Source organism: Notechis scutatus, chromosome 1, assembly GCF_049901735.1.
Source record: "Notechis scutatus isolate UNSWTSFEM ecotype Mainland chromosome 1, rNotScu1.2, whole genome shotgun sequence".
Taxonomy (NCBI): domain Eukaryota; kingdom Metazoa; phylum Chordata; class Lepidosauria; order Squamata; family Elapidae; genus Notechis; species Notechis scutatus.
Genome location: NC_142009.1, coordinates 25,451,120 through 25,471,399, shown reverse-complemented (window position 1 = coordinate 25,471,399; position 20,280 = coordinate 25,451,120). Strand labels below are relative to the sequence as shown.

The following is a 20,280-nucleotide window of genomic DNA, read 5'->3' as shown; positions in this document are numbered from 1 at the left end:
CACGGGTAGGGTTGTCCAGGGCGGCGGGGGCGGGCGCGGGGGGGGGTGGGGGGCCCGTTTGAATAGGGGGGGGGGGGGGGGGGGGGGGTGGGGGACCCGCGGTTAAGAGTTAAATAATTAGTTCTGTACTCTGGGGAAATTAACTTTGTCTCAAACATCCTTTGGATTTGGGCTCAAACTCCTCTAAACCCATCATTGACTAGACTAAGCTATTTACACAGAAGTTTAATTTCCTCTTGATCCAGTTAACTGTGTTGTATGATTAGGGACAGTGTGACCTGAACCTAGGGTCATGCAATTTTCTAAACACTAAATCCAGATTAACAATACCCATTTGCTGGGTTCACGTAGCATCTTTTGCATGAAGAAACCAAATTATGGTTTAGATTGGTGGCCTGATTGACACAAAATGTAAGACAAGGGCCGGGACCCCAGAACATTTAATTCAGCTTCCTCTACCATATTCAATAATGTACGCTTGTGTATGTTTGGAGCGAGTGTATGTCATAAGTCATGACTTTATTCAAATGAAGAAAATAATATAAATTGGACATGACTGACAGATTATGGAATCTGCACCATTTGTATAATGCCAGTGGCTTATGCCCCATCATCCTGATTTTTACAGACATCTGTGTAATCACAGCCATTTGGCTATCCTGAAGCAGCAGGAATAGGCGTATGTGTGTTTTGGGGTGAATTAGTGCTTTTTTAGCTGTCTGTCCCACACAACTCTGCCACTACAGACTCCCATCAACTTCTTGCCAAGGTGTTTCCCTGCACAGCCAATAGCTTGCTCAGAGCGGTTTCTTGCCTTGGGGCTGTACAGATGGCCACTATAACGAAAACAAATAAAATAAAGGCAGCTTTGTGTTTGGTCCTTATTTTATTCTTAGGAACAGAATGCATGAATTTGTAACTCATCATAAGATGACAAAAGAATGGAGTCAGATAATGTAATATCATAAGCATTAGAACGGCTGATCCTTCGTAAAAGGGAGTGTGAACAATGATTTATTAAATTTAATGTGGCCACCCATTCCAGTGGATTCTTAAAAGTGAGACATGCATGAAGAACACATCCCTACAGATATTTTAGGTATTAGGCTTCCTCCCACCAAATATAGCTTACATGATTGTTCTGTCTCACCTTTCTTCTTCCTCAAAAGATGAAAGAGTACAAACTCACACAAACACAAACACAGGCAGGCTGGCTTTCGAAGGAGCTGGGTTATTGGACCCGTCAGCTTGGCAAAACCCGGGATGAAGGTCCAGTAATAGTTAGCGAACCCCAATAGGCATTGAACGTCCTTCACGCCACGAGGAGGTTCCCAACTACACAAGGCCTCCACCTTATGCAGGTCCATGGCAATACCTTTGGGAGAGATGATGTGCCCAAGGAACTCTATGGAAGTCTGAAAGAAGAGACATTTCTCCAGCTTCGCATAAAGTTGGTGCTCCCGAAGGCATTGCAAGACCAGATGAACGTGTCGAAGGTGGCAGTCCCTGGACCCGGAATAGATCAGAATATCGTTCAGGTACACCACCACGAACCGATCTAACATATCCCGAAACATGTCATTCATCAGGTGCTGGAAGACTGCAGGGGCGTTGGTCAACCCAAATGGCAATCACGGTGTACTCAAAATGGCCATATCGGGTGCCAAATGCTGTCTTCCATTCGTCCCCCTTCTGCATCAGCACCAGGTTATAGGCCCCTCGAAGATCGAGCTTGGTGAAGATAGTAGCCTTCCCCAACCTCTCCAACAACTCCGGAATGAGTGGCAAAGGGTAGCTATTCCGCACCGTGATGGCATTTAGTCGACGGTAATCACAACACAAACGTAAGTCTCCCGTTTTTTTCTTGACAAAGAGAACTGGGGCTGAGAGGGGACAACGAAGGCCGGATGAACCCTCGAGCCAAGTTTTTGTACAAAAAGTCCTGTAGTGCGGCCAGCTCGGGCTCGGACATGGAGTACAAACATCCCTTTGGCAGTGGTACATTGGGCAGAAGGTCCACTGGGCAATCATAGGGCCGATGCAGGGGTAACCGGTTCGCCTCCTTCTCACTGAACACATCCGTGAAGTCCGTCAGTTCAGGAGGTATGGAGACGGCAGAGGTGGTGATGTCTTGGCCAGCACAGGTGTGGCGGAAGTGGTCCACACACTGCAGACTTGGAAAAGAAATGGCGTTCCGCGACCATGCCACCTGAGGATCATGAATCCTAAGCCAAGCCATGCCGAGGACTAATGGGAAATGGAGGTCCGCGGTGACATAAAAGCGGATCGCCTCCTCATGTTCTCCAATGACTAAACGCAAAGGCTGGGTGGCAAATTTAATGGGTCCTGCCATAAGTTCCCGCCCATCAATAGTCTCGACCCTCATCAGAGGTTCTACCGGAACCAAGGGGACATCAAAATGGGCCGCAAAGGCCTGGTCCATAAAGTTAGTCATGGCCCCCAAGTCCACCAGCGCATTCGCTGGAATCCCTTCCGACTGGTTAGCCAAGAAAACCCGAGTGTCCAAAATCAGATGCCGAGGGGGCCCAGAGTCAACCTCTGCTAATTCAGGCAGGTGTTTGATATGTGCCCGGCCTAGGGTTTCCCCTAGGTCGGGCCTGCCCCATTTCCTGACTGATCACGCTGAGATTCAGGCACAGGCTTGAGCGCCCCACTTCACTTTAGAGGACAAGAAATAGCGAAATGTCCTGCCCCCCCCACAATACAAGCACAAACCTCCTTGGTGTCTCCATGTTCGCTCCTGGGCCGTCAGGTGAGGTCTGACCGCTCCTAACTCCATTGGCTCCTCGGCCATTGCCACGACACGTTGGGCGACCCGGGGTGCTGTTAGCACAGGGTGCTGCGGTACAGATGCAGATGGCTGCTCCTGGACGGTACGACAGGTCTTTCGCCGTTGGAGATGTGCGTCGATGCGTAAGCATTGCACCACCAGAGTGTCGAAGGTCGGGGCCGGTTCCACTCGAACTAACTCGTCCTGCAGCTCATCTGACAGGCCATCCTGGAAGGCGTCCATTAACGCTGCGTCATTCCAGTTGGAGTCCAGGCATAAAAGCCGAAATTCAGAAATAAATTCTTGCAGGGGGCACTTCCCTTGTCAAAGATCCTTAAGATGCCTGGTTGCCATCTGCACTCGTATGGGGTCTTCATACATGTGGCGCATGTGTTGCCAAAAACCCTGGTAATTAGTTAATAATGGGCTGTTCTTGAGCAACAAAGGTGTGGCCCATCTGGCGGCCGAGCCAGAAAGAAGGCTTATCACAAACCCCACCCGAGCCTGGTCATCTGGGAAATCCTCTGGCCTCATAGCCATAAATAACTGGCACTGTCCCATGAAAGCCGGGAACATCTCAGGCTGCCCAGAAAACTTATCCGGCACAGCCACCAGGCATTTCCGACGGGGGAGGAGCTGCATGAGCCTGCAGCAAAGCAAGTTGGGCCACTTGCTGTTGTAGAGTTTGATTTTCATCTTGCAGCTGTTGTTGAAACTGCTGCTGCTGGTCCATCTTAGGTAAAAGATGGTTTAAGTCAGGTACGGGACAAAAATGTTCTGTCTCACCTTTCTTCTTTCTCAAAAGATGAAAGAGTACAAACTCACACAAACACAAACACAGGCAGGCTGGCTCGGACTTCACAGAGTGAATTCTTTGGAACTGATAACATCCTTGGCATTCCAACACGCTCTGCCTGCCAAGTCCGAACTGATAACAAGTAAAAAGCTACTTACAGAAAATTACAAGGCAGACCATAAAACTCATTCACAAAGAAAAGCTGAAGTAAGATCAAACTTTGTCCCGTACAAAGTTCCAGCCGACAACACACCCACTTTTATCCCCTGTGGGGTGTGGCTCAATGACTCAGCTCATTCTCTGACCCTCCCACGCCTCCTACGTTGCTGCTCACGTTTCTCCCTACGACGCTGCTTAGGATCAAGCCAACATTCTTCCTCTGGACTCCCTGTCAGGGGCTGTTCCGATATGCCTTCCTCCTGATTAATCTCAGGCTGTTCGGTTGTCTGATGAAACCTGAGGCATTATCAGGGAGGAAGGCATTGCCAGAGAGGAAGGTCCTGGGGAGGAAGGCATTCCCAGTTCCTCCTCCTCATCTTCCAAGTCCTCTTCCTCTAACAGCACAGGCTCGGGAATCGGAGCCACAATACATGATCTTTTCAGAAATAACAGTTTGGCTGGAGAAGGGGCAGCCCCTTGTTTTTATGCTAAGGATACCTGTTGCTACTGATTTACAATATTTGGAAAGAAGAAAATGGCAAACCGTTTCTGAAAATGTTGCCTGGGAAAGCTACATGGATTTATTTATTCAAGTGCTTATCAAAACTCGAGTGGTGTGAAAGCCTTTTTCCCGCCCTCTAAAAGGAAAATGAGGCAATATATATAAAATAATGAAAAAAATCTATTCTGACAGCTTTGTGTGTGGATGGAATCCTGTTGTTAAGGGATGGATGAGGTTTTTTTGAGGGTTTTCCACTTATTTTTGGCTTCACAGGATTGGAGCGGGTGGTAACGAGATTCAACCCTTCCAAGATTTTCAGTGATGGGAATAATAGTTTAATTAATTACTGTTAATTATGTAATTAATGTCGAGTTTTAAAAACACAGGAAAATCAATCTAACAATTGTTTATCGAGCTAAACTATGTTCTCCCTAACTGGAAAAGCCACCATCAACCTGCATTTTTCATTGTCTCTTTCACTGATAGAAGCACTAATCAGCCAAAGCACCTGTTGGCCCAGAGTTCTCACCCTTGATAACTTGTTTCAAAGTACTGTGCGAACTAGGCTAATTGTGGATGCTGTCAGTCACCTGTTTGTCTGAAACTTAACCAGGTCACTTAAAGACAAGCAATTACATTCACACAATATGCCAAAGCTGGTGATTGTTCACTTGATCTTGTTCTACAAACCAGACACTTTGGTCTGTGTACAATTCAGTTAAGTGTACAAATATAAAATATGGATTAACCAAGTAACCAATCGCAGCTAAGTTTGTTGGAAGTAAACATTTTTGGGAAAGTAATCTCTGAAAGAGAGGAGGCCCTATTATTCCTGACTGAAAATCGAGGAGAGGCCAAGATAAAATCACGCTTCAAAACTAAGGAAACTTCCAGCCTCCTCGTCTCCAGAAGCGTCCCTCGTTTTCGGGCTGCTGCCTGGAGTATGGCAGTGAAGAGTTTCTGACTCTTCGTTGGAAATCTATTGGTCGTCCGGATTTTTGCAGCCAGATGTGGCAGCCCTCCTTTCAAACCTCCTCGTCCTTCACATCAAAGGCGAGATCAGAGAAAAGGATCCCTCGGCTTTCGGCGCTGCAGGGTTTGCTCCCGACACCACTTCATCTGCATATCCATAACGAATCTACCCACCCAGGGCTAAACCTTCGTGTTAAAATTGCTGCCGGCGGGACCAAGGGTTTGCTTATATAAGGATTTAACGCAGAGGTCTCCAAACTAGGGGGCGTGCATAAGCGCACCAACGTGCCTACCGTCCCTGTCCTATTGTTTCTCTTATTCTTTATTTTTCTTGTATACGCTTATACTTATTATCTTGTAAACAATTGGCAAATCAAATAAATAAATAAAAAATAAATAAACTCGGCAACTTTAAGACTTGTGGACTTCAATGCTGGCTGGAGAATTCTGGGAGTTGAAGTCCACAAGTCTTAAAGTTGCCAAGTTTGGGGACCCCGATTTAATGTATTCAAATATCTTGACCTGGCGCATCTTGTCCATTCATTCGTCTTTTAACCCGGAGCAGCAGCCAATCAGGGCCTCGTTCTACAGCGCCTGCCTCGTTGCCATTAGGAGGCGTCGCCCTATTCCCATGGAAACAGGTTTTGTTGTGCCTGCTTTTCCGCCTTCTTACGCCCCAATTCGAACTCGCGAACGGAGGAGCTGCAGTGGAGAGCACCGCCAAAGGGTGGGTAGCCAGGCTTGCACGGGACGGCCAACTCTGTTAATAATCGGGATAATGAATATAACCTTAAGATCCCCGTGTCCTCATGCACGTAAAGATTCGGAGCAGTTCCCTTCCTTTCTGGGGATTTTGCAAGAAGGTGCTACAGTACTGAACTTGGGGGGAAATGTATTGGAAGTCTCTCAAGTTCTTTAATTTCTAGCTTAAGGCAATGGTCTCCAGCCCTTCCTTGCTTATTTCCAGGGGATAGCTTCTCCCTCTTCGAGCTGATGCAAGGTTTTTACGTCTCTGACTAGATACATTTTTAAAAAATGAATTACTCAAAGCCTCAAACATACCGAATATTCCTTCCTCCTCCTGTTTTCCCCACAACAACAACCCTGTGAGGTGGATTGGGCTGAGAAAGTGATTAGCCCAAAGTACCCAGCCAGCCTTCATGCCTAAGGTAGGACTAGAATTCATGGTTTATAACCCGGTGCCTTAACCACTAGACCAATTTTTTTTTAAGCATTTGAATTTTTTTAAATATTCATTTTCTTTTCATGCATGTTTGGCCCTCTTAATATTTCCTATAACTTTCCAGTCAAGCAGGTTAAAAAACTGAGCAAAAATTTAGCATTCAAGGAATTTTGGATCTGAGGTGGCCACTGACTTTTCTGGATGAATCCATAGAAAGAGCAATTTGGCTGTATGATATCAAAAAGTCTTTAATTTTTCTAAGTACTGATCCTTGGAGGATGTCCTTCTGAGCAGAAAGAAGCAGGAATGGAATACATGAAATATTCAGAGGGTGGCCCTAGTTTGGCCTTTTAAATAAATCAAGTAAATGGGCTCAGTCTGTGAAGAATCCTGTCTCCTAGCTATGCTAGTGACCGTCAGTTAAGATATTTCCCTCAGCTACTGTGTATTTTAAGTTTGGTATTTGTGATTGGGATTGCTTTTAATGCATTTTAAGACTGTTCACCATTCAATCATTTATTGAGATGGACAGCTATAGTAATGGAATAAATAAATACACAGACATGGAGAATGGTGAAGATATACATTTCATTGTAATAATTTTTGAAAGATAACTATAGTCTTATTCCATTAAGCTGAAGGGGAAGTTTTTTAGGGAATGCACCTTTTTAAAAATCAACTTCCATTTATTTTCCCCGCTGTTTACCTAGACCATTTTGTTATTGTTGTTGTTCTTTTGCAATTTTATTTCCAAGTGTTATTTAACTCCTATTCCCTTCTCAGGATCTTCTGGATGCCATAATGGCCAAGTTGATACAAGCACCCCCTAAGTTTCTGCCCCCCGAATGGTACATTGCTAACAAGGTCCAATACAATAGCGCCGAGGCCCAGCGGTCTCGTTCGGAACACTTGGTGGATGAGAGCCAGCGGCTGGTAGATGAAATCGAGAGAACCACTCAGAAGACCCAAAGTGATGTCAACAAGAGAATAGGTGATGGGTGCTTTTAATGCATTTACGTGGACGTATGTGAACATGACTCTGAAAGCGGGTGGATGAGTTTGCAATAGGATGCTTGAAGCAGGTCAATTAAAGATCAATTTGCTGTATTTGTACAACAACGTGCAAAGCTTTGTATTAAGTTTCATTATTGTCTTTGGGGGGGGAGTAGTATCTTGTGTCCATTTTGTTTGTGGTTGTAGTATATCTGAGGGACCATCTCTAGCCAGTCACATCTACCCGACCCACCAGAGTGGAGGGGGGGGGCAAGGTCCCATCCCCTAGGGAGATACACCTGGTAGGACCCAGAAGGGCCCTCTCTGTGGTGGCTCCCACTCTCTGGAACGTCATTCCCCCAGAGATTATAATGTCCCTCTTTCTAATACTCTTCCGGAAGGCGCTGAAGACCTGGTTCTGCTAGCAGGCCTGAGGAACGCAGAGCAGGATGGAGCCATTAAATGGCTCGTGTGCTGTGTTGCCACCGGGGTGTGTGGGGTTATTTTATTGTGTGATTATTCTCTTTCATTAGTTTTATTGTTTTATAATGAGGTTTTTATATTTCTGTAAGCCGCCTTGAGCCGGGATGTGCGAATAGGCAGCAGTATAAATTTCCTTAAATAAATAAATATACACCCAGAAAACACAGATAGTCCTCAACTTACAACCAGAATTGGGACCAGAATTTCCAATTGCTGATAAACGAATTGTGCCTGATTTTACGACCTTTTGTGCCACAGTGAATCACTGCAGTTGTTAAGTGGATCATGCAGTCATTAAGTGAATATGGTGTCCCCATTGACTTTGCTTGTCAGAAGTCAGGTAAGACGTTTACAAATGGCAATCATATGGTCTCGGGATGCTGCAGCCGTCGTAAATACTTACCAGATGCCAAGTGCCCACATTTTGATTGTGGGGATGCTGCTATGGCTATAAGTGTGAGGACTGTTCATAAGTTTGATTCAAAGGGTAAGGGATTGCTGGGTAAGGACTGCAAGAGATGGGACAACGATGCCTTCGTGTACAGGAGTGGATGGACCAAAAAAGAACCCTATTTGAGAGAGGTTGAGGGGCAAAATAGATATCCCTAAGCATTAAAAAATAAAATGGGGAAATTGGCTTGATACTGGAACTTTCCAAAGGGCTTAAATGGGCATGGTAAATTTCTGTAAGACAAGGTATCAATTTTGCCCTTGAACCATCCAACCTCACCCCAAAATAGAAAGTCTGGAAGGAGAGTAATTGGAGCTTGCTGTGCAACATCCTTAGGGGATGATTAAGTTGCAAGGTTCTTGTTTCTGTTGGGTTGTCTTATGGTTCTGTTTTAATGTTACTGGTTTTATTGCTGTTGTGGGCTACCCAGAATTGTTTCAGATGGGTGACCGTAGAAATCTTTTAAACAAATAATTAAAGAGATCTGGCCTTGTCCATGCTAGAATGGCTGTGGGATCCAGGGATCCTCAAAGGGACTCTTGAAGGCTGCATGCTGGCTGGGATTGTCCATGCCTGCTGAAGGGATCTGTGGTGTATGTCTGTCACATTTGTTTATATTTGTTTCTTCCTTCTGTTTCCAACATTTAAGAGCTGCAGAAGGCATGGGTGCTGGTCATTGTCCCATGACAATGATGCAATGATGATTTTTTTTTGTCCCTGGAGGGAAAGGGGTTAGAGGGTGTTTAAACTGGGGGAAAAAACGTGTTAACATGCTCATTTGACAGTGTCAGTTTTTAAAAAGACAACTATATTATTCTGCTGGAGGGTGCCATTTGGTCAACACATTTTAGCAATACAATGTTGGGCTGCAAAAATGGGCTTGGGGGGAAGTGCATGCAGGACTCTAGTTGTCCATCAGTCTTCTAAATCAGGGGTACCCAAACTTGGCAACCTTAAGACTTGTGGACTTCAACTCCCAGAATTCTCCATCCAGCTATGATGGCTGGAGAATTCTGGGAGTTGGAGTCCACAAGTCTTAAACTTGCCAAGTTTGGAGACCTCTGTTTTAAACCAGTGGGAAGCTCTTAAATATTGAGCTGTGAGATGATTGTGCAGATATTCATTCATTCATTTATTTATGGAAATTTATATTGCCGCCTATTCATACATGTTGACTCAAGGCGGCTTACAAGAATATAAAAACCTCATCTATAAAATGATAAAACTAATAAAGAAGAATAATTATCTAATATAATAATATAATAAAATAACCCCCCACTCCTTGCAATGTATGATGATAAACATGTCTAGCCAAGATGCTTAATCAGGTAAGGTAACAGCTGCATTCATAAAATATACAGCTTACAGTTTTAGAGGTTTGGGTCTCATTGTCCTATGCAAACCCAGGCTTTTTGGTTAGTTTATGGTTCAATATATTGCACAACCCCAGAAAAATGGGTTAATGCAATAACTTTGTGAACTCAGCCCTTGAATTGATGGCATCATTCACTTGAGCTTCATCCACATGGTCTGTTGTGGGTGGTCATCGGATTCTCCTTTTGGTTGAAGTCCTGAGTTCTAGCTGCTGCTGGACTTCAATGCTGCTTTCCTCTACCTTGGGGTGATTGAGTATTCTCACTTCTGCAGAACAGAGACTTGAGGAGATAAAATTCTGGAGGCAGCAGTTGGATGACAAGCTTGACCAGATTGTAAAGGAGACTGAAGTGCTTTTGTCATTCAAAACAAGGCTGGAAAAGGCTCTGGAGGGCTGCAAAGAACCACTCTTCACTGCCCAGGAGTGTCTCTTAAACCGGTGAGAAGATATTTTTTTTTATTATTATTTTTTTGGACTTAAGAGGCCACTTCAGTTTCTACGTGCTGGAGGCAGGCGGGATAAACTTGTCTGGATTAAGAAACTGCGTAATGTCATCATGACTGGTTTAGCTGGGAGAAAAGGTCTTGAGTCACTCATAGTAGCTGGCAGGAAAAAAATGTTATGAGAAATAACTGGAGACGTGGGAATATTTAGTCTAGAAAAGAGAATGGTGATCTTCAAGTTTCTGAAAGGCTGCCATATACAAGAAGGAGGCGGCTTGTTTGGCATTGTTCCTTGTGACCGGACAAGAAACAATAGGTTTAAATTAACTTCCTGAACTCTAACTTATTCACCAGTGGAGCTGGCTGCAGTGTGAAGTGGAAAGTTTACATCAGAGGCTGTGTGGTCATCTGTCAAAGATGCTGTAGTACAGGGGTGTCACACTCAAGGCCCACGGGTCGAATCTGGCCTGTGGGGCAGTGGTGGAATTCAATTTTTTTTGACTACCGGCTCTGTGGGCGTGGCGTGGTGTGGCTTGGTGGGCGTGGCAGGGGAAGGATACTGTAAAATCTTCCATTCCCTCCCCACCCCACTAACCTGCTTTCCAGCTCTGTTCTCCTGTTCAGGGCAACAAAAGAAGACCCAACCAATCAGCTGGGACTCGGGAGGCAGAGAATAGATGGGGGCGGGGCCAGTCAGAGATGGTATTTGCCGGTTCTCCGAACTACTCAAAATTTCCGCTACTGGTTCTCCAGAACCTGTCAGAACTGGCTGAATATCACCTCTGCTGTAGGGTGCTTAGATCTGGCCACCAGGGCTGGCCTGGAAACAGTGAAGGACTGGCCCACGGTGCCTCTGCCAATGAAAGCAGATCTTGGGAGGGTTTTCATTGGCAGAGGGTTGCAGGAGGCTGTCACAGCTGAAAATGGAGCTCGGGAGCCTGTTTTCACTGGCAGAGCACTCGGGCCACCAGAGGCACCCCTGACACAAGTGATGTCGAGCTGGCCATGCCCACCCTGGCCACACACACACACACACACACCCCCCGAGGTCAAACAAAAACCTGATGCGGCCCTCAATGAAATTGAGTTTGACATTCCTGCTGTAGTAGATCATGGAGTAGGGTTTAAACGCAGTGACCTCTAAGGTCACTTCTAACTCTGATTCTATTGATAAATGACACAGGTAGTCCTTGACTTACAATAATTCATTTTCTGTAAGTTACAAAGTTCAAAGTTACAATGGCACTGAAAAAAAAAGTGATTTATGACCATTTTTCAAACCTACGACCATTGCAGCATAGCCCCATGGTCATGTGATCAAAATTTGGCAGCTGGCATGGATCTATGGCAGTTGCAGTGTCCCGGGATCATGTGGTCACTTATTGGGACCTTCTGATGAGCATAATCAATGAGGAAGCCAGATTCACTTAACAACCATATTACTAAATTAACAACAGCAGGGATTCACTTACGAAGTGTGGTGAGAAAGGCCGTAAAATGAGGGAAAATTCACTTTAAAACTGTCTTGCTTAGTAATAGAAATTTTGAGCTCAATTGTGGTCATAAGTCAAGGACTACCTGTAGTATATTTCAATCGGACATCAAATAAAATTTCATAATGACTCCTGGCAACAGAACAGACTGCCTCAGGAGAAGTTGGACTTCTACACTGGACATGTTTAAACAAACGCTCGCTCGCCATCTGTGGGGAAGCTGAAGTAGTGGATTTCTGCAAAAAGCAGCGAGGTGAAGGAAATGATCTCCAAGTTACCTTCTAAGCTGTGATGGTTCTACAGCTAAATAGTGGAATGGAGAAGATCTTGGCCTAACCCCTGGTATATATACTAGGTAGGGCTGGGAAAGCCCTTTCTAAATATTAGGGAGCTGTTGTAACCAATAGATGAATATTAAGCCAGATGGCTTAATTTAAGGCCTATGCCAGAGTAGTGTGCTTGAATCCATATATTATTTTTGCACAGCAAAACTGGCTACTTGTAGGTTTGCACCATACATGAAATCCTAAGCTACCCTCATAAATTGGGTTCGTATTACAGGTAGTCCTTGACCACAAGTGAGCTCAAAATTTCTGTTGTTAAGCAAGACAGATGTTAAGTGAGTTGTAACCCATTTTATGACCTTTATTAGCAACTGGGGCAAGAAAGTTTGTAAAAGGGGACGAAAATCACTTAACACCTGGCTCACTAACAAAAGAAATTTTGGCTCAGTTGTGGTAGTAACTTGAGGATTACCTGCATTAAACATGTGATGTGCGCTTTGCATTGATTTCCAGTAGGCTTTTGGATACAATTCCAAGTGTTGATACTGACCTAAAAAGCGATCTATCTTCTTGGGGCAGGGGAGTGTTATGTTGTAAGTTCTTCCCTCAAAACTAATTTGGGGGGAAATGATAAATTCGTGTCTTTGGTGAAAGAATTCTTCTTTTGAAGCAGCCTCCCATCAGAGATTCAGGCAATGCATTTATTCTTACAGGAAAGTTCTGAAAAAAGCTGTTCAGAAAAGCGTTGATTGACATCTATTCATGCCTATTTATTTTAGTTCTGTTGTCGATGCTTTATATGAGTCTATTGGTTTTGAATTATACTGATCTTTGTGCTATGGTAATGTGCTTAAATTTTAGTTGTGCACAGCTGTGAATCCTTGGGAACTATAGTGATATAAAAAAAGTCTGTTTGATTCTGATCTTTGCTAGGAAGTGCATTTAGTGGCACAGCTGTGAATCCTTGGGAAATATAGTGATATAAAAAAAATAATTACATAAATTCCTGCCCATATTACACTGATGTTGGTATGATAAAATTTAGGCTATAGTGGTTGAGATGTTTTTAAATTTATTTTCTGTCTATGTGCCTTTATTTTATTTGTATTTATTTGTGAATTTTATTTGCCACTTATCTCACCATGGGGCTACTTTAGGCAGCTTATAACAATAAAATGTAGAGAAAAAAAAATCAGACATGCTTCATTATTTGGCAAACATTGATACAGTCCCAGAGTCAGGATTTCCTGATATGCCAGAGGGGGAAAAAAAAACACAAAATAATTTTTGTTTTTGTTTCAGGGAAAGGCGGGTTGGTATTGACTTGGTCCATGATGAAGTGGAACGGGAGCTGATCAAGGAAGTTGAGGTCTTCCAGGGAGTTGTTGCTCTGCTTGAACGTACGCGGGAGCAAACTGATGAGCAACTCAGGTATAGGAAAAGCAAAATTCTGAGGCAGGGAGGAAGAAAAGAGAAAACTGTGTAGATTCTGGAGATGATATGGGTAATAGGGAAGAGTCGAAAGTGAGATGCATTATGAACTAAGGCTGTGAACCCCACAGAGTCAAGGGAGATGGGGTGGGTGGGTGGAGACCAACATATGGATGCATTTGGTGTTAAGACTATAGCTTAATGGTATAGTAACAGTAGCTATTCTGCATGTAAAATTTCTGAGGTACAAATGAGCAAAGTTTTCACCTCATTTCCAAACAATGAAATTGGGTGTCAGGCGCAAAGAATCAGGACCATTAGTAAGGTTGCAGCATAAACCATTTACTGAAGCCTATATACAACAATCTGGTCAAGTAACAGCACTAAATTGGTGTTAGATAAGGGCTAACAGAATTCAAGGGAGGATGGGCTTGGATCTCTTGTGGCAATGCAAGGACTCTAAACTGATGACGCATTTAACTTTGCCCTCCAGCTTTGCCTGCTCCTCTCCTAGAGACACATGTAGGAGGAAGGTGAGCTGGTCTCTTCTCTCAGCAAAAATTATGAGAAAAAAAAAGGCTTCCTTGCAAAACTGGTGTTCTGGTTTGTGATATGCACAATACTGCATTATCCACTGTGCTGCATTAAGTCCTTTGATACATGTGTAAAACTGCATTTTAGGACTGTATAGCTGGGCAACTTTTTATTTATTCTCTTCTCAAAAACTGTTTTTCCTCTTCCAGGCTTAATCGCACAGCCAAATACAATCTTGAACAGGACCTGAAGGATAAATTCACGGCCTTGACAATTGACAACTATTGCTCCAATCTGACCAACAACTCTACTGATATTGGATATGCCCAAAATGTTGTGAAGATTGAGAAGTAAGTATCACATGGGGAACCGAGTGGGTGAACCAGGAAAACTTGTCATTGGGACACATGGGCTTTTCTGTAACCATGGTACATTTCAACAAAGGCCATATTGGAAAGGACCTGGGTAGTAGATGGTGCCACAGGTGGGAATAGCAAGAGGGAACTTCATTTGGTTTCATGCTCCACCTATGTCTATGTAGAGTCATCCAAGTCATGGTGGTCCCAAAGGTGCTTTTTCAAAAGGCAACTGGACTTTCTTTGTTTTTCCTTGAAGATGTTTTGCTTTTCATCCAAGCTTCTTCAGAAGTGCTACACCAATCCATCTTTTTTCCCCTCATAGAGCTATAACATCACATTATATTATTTTCTTTGTATTTGATGATAGGACTTTGATCGCACATGTAATGTAATTTTTATATACCCACCCTGTGGACATCCTTGATCGTGATTCTTGCCTCCAAGATTTGAACATTTCACGATGATTCCCATCCTTTTCCCGGACTCTGAACACTTAGGGGTTTCCATGTAGGAATCACCTTTTGTCTCTTGTTTTCGGACAGCTCAGTGAGCCCTGAACAATGGACGGATTTCTCCAACACAAATGTTGAAAAAGCAGACAAACAGCGAAACAATTCCCTGGCCCTCAGAGCCTTAATTGACAGCATTTTGTCCCAGACTGCCAGTGACATGCGCAAGCAAAACAGGACAGTAAACATTGCATTCCAGAATAGAGTGAAGGAGACCAAGGATGTCAAGAACAAATTAGAAATTCACCTGGCAAAGGTAAATATTGGAGGGGTACCCAATTTTGGGATGGGGAGTAAAAAAAGAGGGAAGAAAAGAAATACAACTTCATCCTAGTCATAAGATTTTATTTGCATCTAGCCATTGTGTGCTGAATGAGTTGTAACTTTTATAATATGGTGCCGGGTCTGCTAAAATCTGGAGCATTGCTCATACCTGAGCAATGACCACGTTTACACACGACCACAAAACTCTGACTCAAAGAGTCATCTTACCAGGCTTCCAAACAATAATGCTAAGACTTCAGAAAGGAAGCAGCTACAGCTGTTTTCTGCCATTTTAAGAATTACTATAATCCTTTAAAATTTTCACAGGTGTAAAATTGTGATAGCCTTCTGATACAGGTAGCCCTTGATTTACTTGGGACTTACAATTGGGATCAGAATTTGCTATGTGGTGTGGTTGTTAAATGTGTCTGTCAGGATTCCGGCAGTTACTCCAATTAAATCATGAGCCTTGAGCCACACTCCCAAAACTAAAAAAGATTTATTTGAAGATAACATTCTGCGCCTGGCATTTACCTGGGCGCAGCCAACTCTGAGATACGCAATTCACTGTCACCCTTGATCCTGCTTCCCCCCCCCCTCTGGGTGTATCATCCAACGAAAAAATGTCCATAGCCAAGATCAGTCATACTTTCCAATTAGATTTTTGCTCGGCAAAAGCTTCAGTCATCTTATCAGTGTTTGAAGAAAATATGAATGGTATGTACTTTCGATTTCACGCTACCGCCTGCTCTTTGAAACTTCCCCCCTTCTTTCTGTTGTCATAAAACGTGTATACAAAATGTTTTATGAGTTGACAGCGTCATCACATGACCATGCCCAATTTTCCCATCTTTTTTGTTGCAGGCATTAAATGAATTGTATGGTTGTTAAGTGAACCCAGCTTCGCCTCATTGACTTTGTTTGTTGAAAGCTGGCTGGGAAGGTGATCAAATGGTGATTGTGTGACCCTGGGATGCTGTAACCATCATAAATATATGACAGTTGCCAAGTGCCCAAGTTATGTCACACGTGACTGTAGCGATGCTGCAGCAGTCATAAGTGTAAAGACAGTCATAATTCATTTTTCAACACTGTCATAACTTTGAACAGTCATTAAACAAATGATTGTAAATCAAGGACCACTTATGCTCCCCAGAAAACCTGAAAAGGAGAGAAACCTTGAAAAATTGTTATCTGTCGTTCTCCCCCAACCTTCACAGTATTATTCATTTACTTACAGCAAATGCAAAGGTACCAGTCTTTGATGGGAGTTTTCTTATTTTAACCTTTGGCACCTCCAGAAGATTTGAGAAAACCCTTCCTAGGAACTGATCAAGCAACATTCAGTTGTGGATCAGGAAATTGTCTTTTATTTGTAGTCCTATATATGCCCAATCCTGAGCCTTCTATGGAAAGAAGACCATTCCATGGTTGTCAGGCACCATTTGGTTTCAATACTGTTCTGAACCACTTAAATAAATCTCAGGATTAACACCTGTTCAGAATATTGGGCATAAAACCTGCTTCCCAACTGAGCTGCAGCCGTCCTGGCTTCCTACAGGCAGAGAAACTGCTTGCAATTGAATGAAAGGAGTTGCTCTTTCTGTGTGGCGGGCCACAGGAGAGGCTTCCTCAGCAGATGCCCTGCTCATCAGCCCTGCGAGTAGGTGCAAACATTCCTGTGAACAAGCTTCAAAGAGTTGTGGGGAAAATGGTGAGGACAGGGGGAGAATTAAGAGTCTCTGCAAGCATTTCCTACTCAGCAACCCCTCCGCTTACTCATCTTCCTTAAGTGTTTAAGAATCAAGGACTGAGTCTGTATAATGTTTGATTTGGTTACTGGATTATGGTGATTCTCTGAGTTTGCAGTCCATTAAATCCCAAGCTAACCAAGCACACTCTATTCACACAGAATGCAAAGCTACAAAATCTAACCCCCCACCCCAAAAAAAAAAAAACAGTTTAAAAAGAATAAATTAGAAAATGAACTAAGCTCATCATGTCCTATAACTGTGATGGTGAACCTGTAGCACATGTGCCAGAGGTGGCATGCAGAGCCCTCTCAGTGGGCACACACACCGTTGCCAGCTGGTGTGCTGGTCTTCGTGGGTGCCAGAATGCCGGAAAACACCTGAAAATCGGCCTGACAACGGCTCCCCAAATAGCCAAAAAACAGGCATGTGTGCACCGGCCAGCTGGTCTTCGATTTTCTGGCATTCCGGTATGCCTATGCACATGCATGCATGCGCATTCTGGTTTGGGCACTCGGTGCCGAAAAGGTTTGCCATCACTGTCCTATTATATGGGCAGCCATTAGACTTTCAAGGGTTCCAATTGCCTAGTATGAACACAGCTGAAATATGTTCCTCCCTTTGTTCTGTGTGTATTTAAAGCTGATGGATGAGATCAACTCTCAGACAAAAAATATTGATGCTTTGAAGAAAGCTATCCTGGATAAGAAGGGGCCAGCCAAGGTGGCCCAAACTCGCCTGGAGACCCGGACTCACCGTCCAAATGTAGAGCTTTGCCGAGACACGGTGCAGTATCGACTCATGAATGAAGTGCAGGAAATCAACCATAATATCCAGAGGCAAGTACAACCCAGAAGCCACGGGGCTTAGTTTAATCTGGGGTTATCTCAGGAAGTTAGTACTTTCTGGGGTGAGGGAGGAGCAGGAAAGAGTGTGAGATCCCTGTTCTGCAAAACCTGTATGTGTGGTGGATCATTTCATTTTGTGATTGATCCTTCGGCCGTTGGCCTGTCATTTGCCTTAATTCTAGACCAAATTCTCCCTCTTCTGGTCAAAGATTTCAGTGGATTTGTGGAGTGACTTCTCTTCAGTAGAAGTGAAGGTGGGATTCCTTCATGGGGAGATCAGAGCAGCTTGTTGCTCTTCTATGGACAAAGAATTTAAATGGAGGGAGTCTTTATTCTAAGGTATTATCAATATGACCTACAGCAGAATTAAACTCTAGCAAAGTGCATAGCATTCTGAATCATAGGGAATGATTTTTCTCCTTAAGCTTCTCGTTCTGGCTCTAAATGGAAACTCAAGCAATGCTACTAGGAATCCCAGCAATCCAAATAAGACTGAGATTGAACAGGTGCTTCTAGCAGCTGAGTTGGGAGGCATTTGCCTGCCGTTCTGGCAAGCAGGAATACATGATACACAAGAGCAGATGGATTACCATAAAGTTCTGTTCGTATAACAAACTTATTGATGTTGGGTAAAGACTTGTTAAAGTAGATATTTGCGGCTTGGCTTGTTGTCCAAACTTAGCCTATGGATTGGTTTATCATTCAGTTTATTGATGGATGAGAAACTGGATCCATTTAGTAATCAGGTTAAGCATGTTGTGTAAATACATCAAGTGTCTTGATTTTATGGTGCTAGATTAAAATGTGGTTGGCTAGTTTGTAGCTTGTGACTACATTCATGCAATATGCTTAATTTGGTTACTCAACCATTTTCTGGGCTTGCACATATTTTGAACAATAACTTTGTTAAGTAAACTGGCTATGCAACCCCCATTAAATGACAAATTAACTAGGGCTTGTACACACATTTGCAATTGCTAGGTATCTAACCTCACTAATCACAGCAATCAAGACATTTGGCTTAGTTCTGTAAACAGTGTTCCAGTAAACCATGCATTAATGTATTAATAGTTTGCAGTAAAAAAAAAAGTGTTACTATGCCTGCAAAGCTCTCAAAGGTATGGGATTTGCAATAGTTTCTTCCTGGTAGAGTTAATTAATTAGGGTGATGATGGGAGTAGCTGGTCCTGAAGGTGCCTGGGCATCAAGACATAAAAGATGCAGGCTGCTACATTTTGGACCAAATATAGTTTCTAAATATTCTCTAAGAGGGCAGCCCTCAGTAGAATGCATTACAGTAACCCAAATGGGTGGTGATGTTATTTCCTTGTCCATGATTTCTATTTGCTGAATAGAAAGCCAAGTCTAGAAACACTCCTAAGTTGTGAACCTGTTCCCTGAGAGATTCTGACTGTCTATCAGAGGAATTTGGTGAAAACGGGGCACCTCATGTATTGACAACAAATTGCCAGGATTCAATTTCAGACTGTTCTTTTCCGTTCACCTAGATAGCTTCCAGACAGCTGGAAAGAGTATTTCTCCCACACCCTACCTCAGAGTGGCAATGTACAATTGGGCACATTCCCTAAAGGTTGGTTTTCTCTAAACATCAATGGCTCCACAAATCCCCTCATCAGGAACTTCTTTTTTGTTCTTTCAAGGTTGCCAGAAGTTCCGTCTTCTGCAATGAGGTGTCAGCAATTGTTTAGGTCCGCATGGTCACCCCCTGCCTGTTTTCCCTACAAGTTGGGAGGACAGGGATCCAAGGTAGCAAAAGACAACTGAGGCAGCAACCATCTATTTCCTTGGATGCTGCAGACCAAAACAATCCCAGATAACAGAGCAAGGCAAATACCAAAGACTCTATCCCTTCAGAGTCAAGGTTACAGGAAATCCACCGAGTTCGTTCCCTGCAGGAGGTAATTTAGTGTCAATGACACAGAAACGCTTGGAAACTAAACCTACTTTCTTTTCTGAGGATTAGAGTTGGACACCCATCTCTTATGGCATACTAAAGTGGAAGCAGGGCCAGACCAGAGCATACAATCAGAAGATTGTCATGACTTGTTTGGGTGAAGCCCTGGAGAGGCTTGCCAAACTCTAGAAAAGTCGTGGCCTTCACCTTTTTCTTCTGTTCCTCCTTTAGGCTGATGGATACATTGGCTCAGGCTGAAATAGAACTGAAAGGCCTAAACCGCCAGCAGCTCTCCCTGGAGGAAGAGATTGAAGTCAAAGCAAATACCCTTTATATTGATGAAGTGCTCTGCATGCAGATGAGAGAATCCATTTCCATCAATAATTTCTGATCCGTGAGGCAGGCAGAATCTCTGCTTGGCTGGACCCTACGAATAAATCTTGAGACATTGGCTTAAACTTTCAAAAATCTTTTTACAGAAGCCAAACATCTTCCCTGAACTTTCTAACAGATGAAATAAATTAGTGAAACCTCAGATCCCAACTTCATCCTAAGCTCTTGGAGGGTCCCTGTGACAGAGGACCAGGGTGAAAGTGATGGCTGGAAAGAAAACAACCAGGACTTGAACTAATGTCTTTAGTGTGGACATAGTTTAAAAGGGGGAGTGCTGACATGTTGCTTTCCCAGGATCTGTCAATGTTCTGTCCTCTTCAGGCAGAAGACAGATTTAAAAAGTTAACTTTT

At 43.5% G+C, this 20,280-nt stretch overlaps 1 protein-coding gene across 2 annotated transcripts; it reads left to right on the top strand.

Annotated features, from left to right (window-relative positions):
* The first annotated feature begins 5,632 nt into the window (after positions 1-5,632).
* On the top strand, positions 5,633-20,069 carry TEKT1 (tektin 1). 2 transcript variants are annotated; one of them, XM_087959099.1, is made up of 8 exons: positions 5,633-5,947; positions 7,187-7,394; positions 9,978-10,143; positions 13,228-13,356; positions 14,100-14,240; positions 14,792-15,014; positions 17,416-17,612; positions 19,768-20,069. In XM_087959099.1, the coding sequence occupies exons 1-8, from the start codon at positions 5,651-5,653 to the stop codon at positions 19,925-19,927; spliced, it is 1,521 nt and encodes a 506-aa protein (XP_087815225.1). In that variant the 5' UTR covers positions 5,633-5,650; the 3' UTR covers positions 19,928-20,069. The 2 variants fall into 2 exon arrangements, with proteins under 2 accessions (XP_087815225.1, XP_026527423.2); XM_026671638.2 differs by having other exon boundaries at positions 5,846-6,389.
* Positions 20,070-20,280: the final 211 nt, after the last annotated feature.

Coding starts and splice junctions, on each gene's coding strand:
- TEKT1 (XM_087959099.1), top strand. CDS start 5,651: ATGCTGGCTGGAGAATTCTGGGAGTTGAAGTCCACAAGTCTTAAAGTT. Junction 5,948..7,186: donor GTGGAGAGCACCGCCAAAGG/GTGGGTAGCCAG, acceptor TTCCCTTCTCAG/GATCTTCTGGATGCCATAAT. Junction 15,015..17,415: donor TAGAAATTCACCTGGCAAAG/GTAAATATTGGA, acceptor GTGTATTTAAAG/CTGATGGATGAGATCAACTC.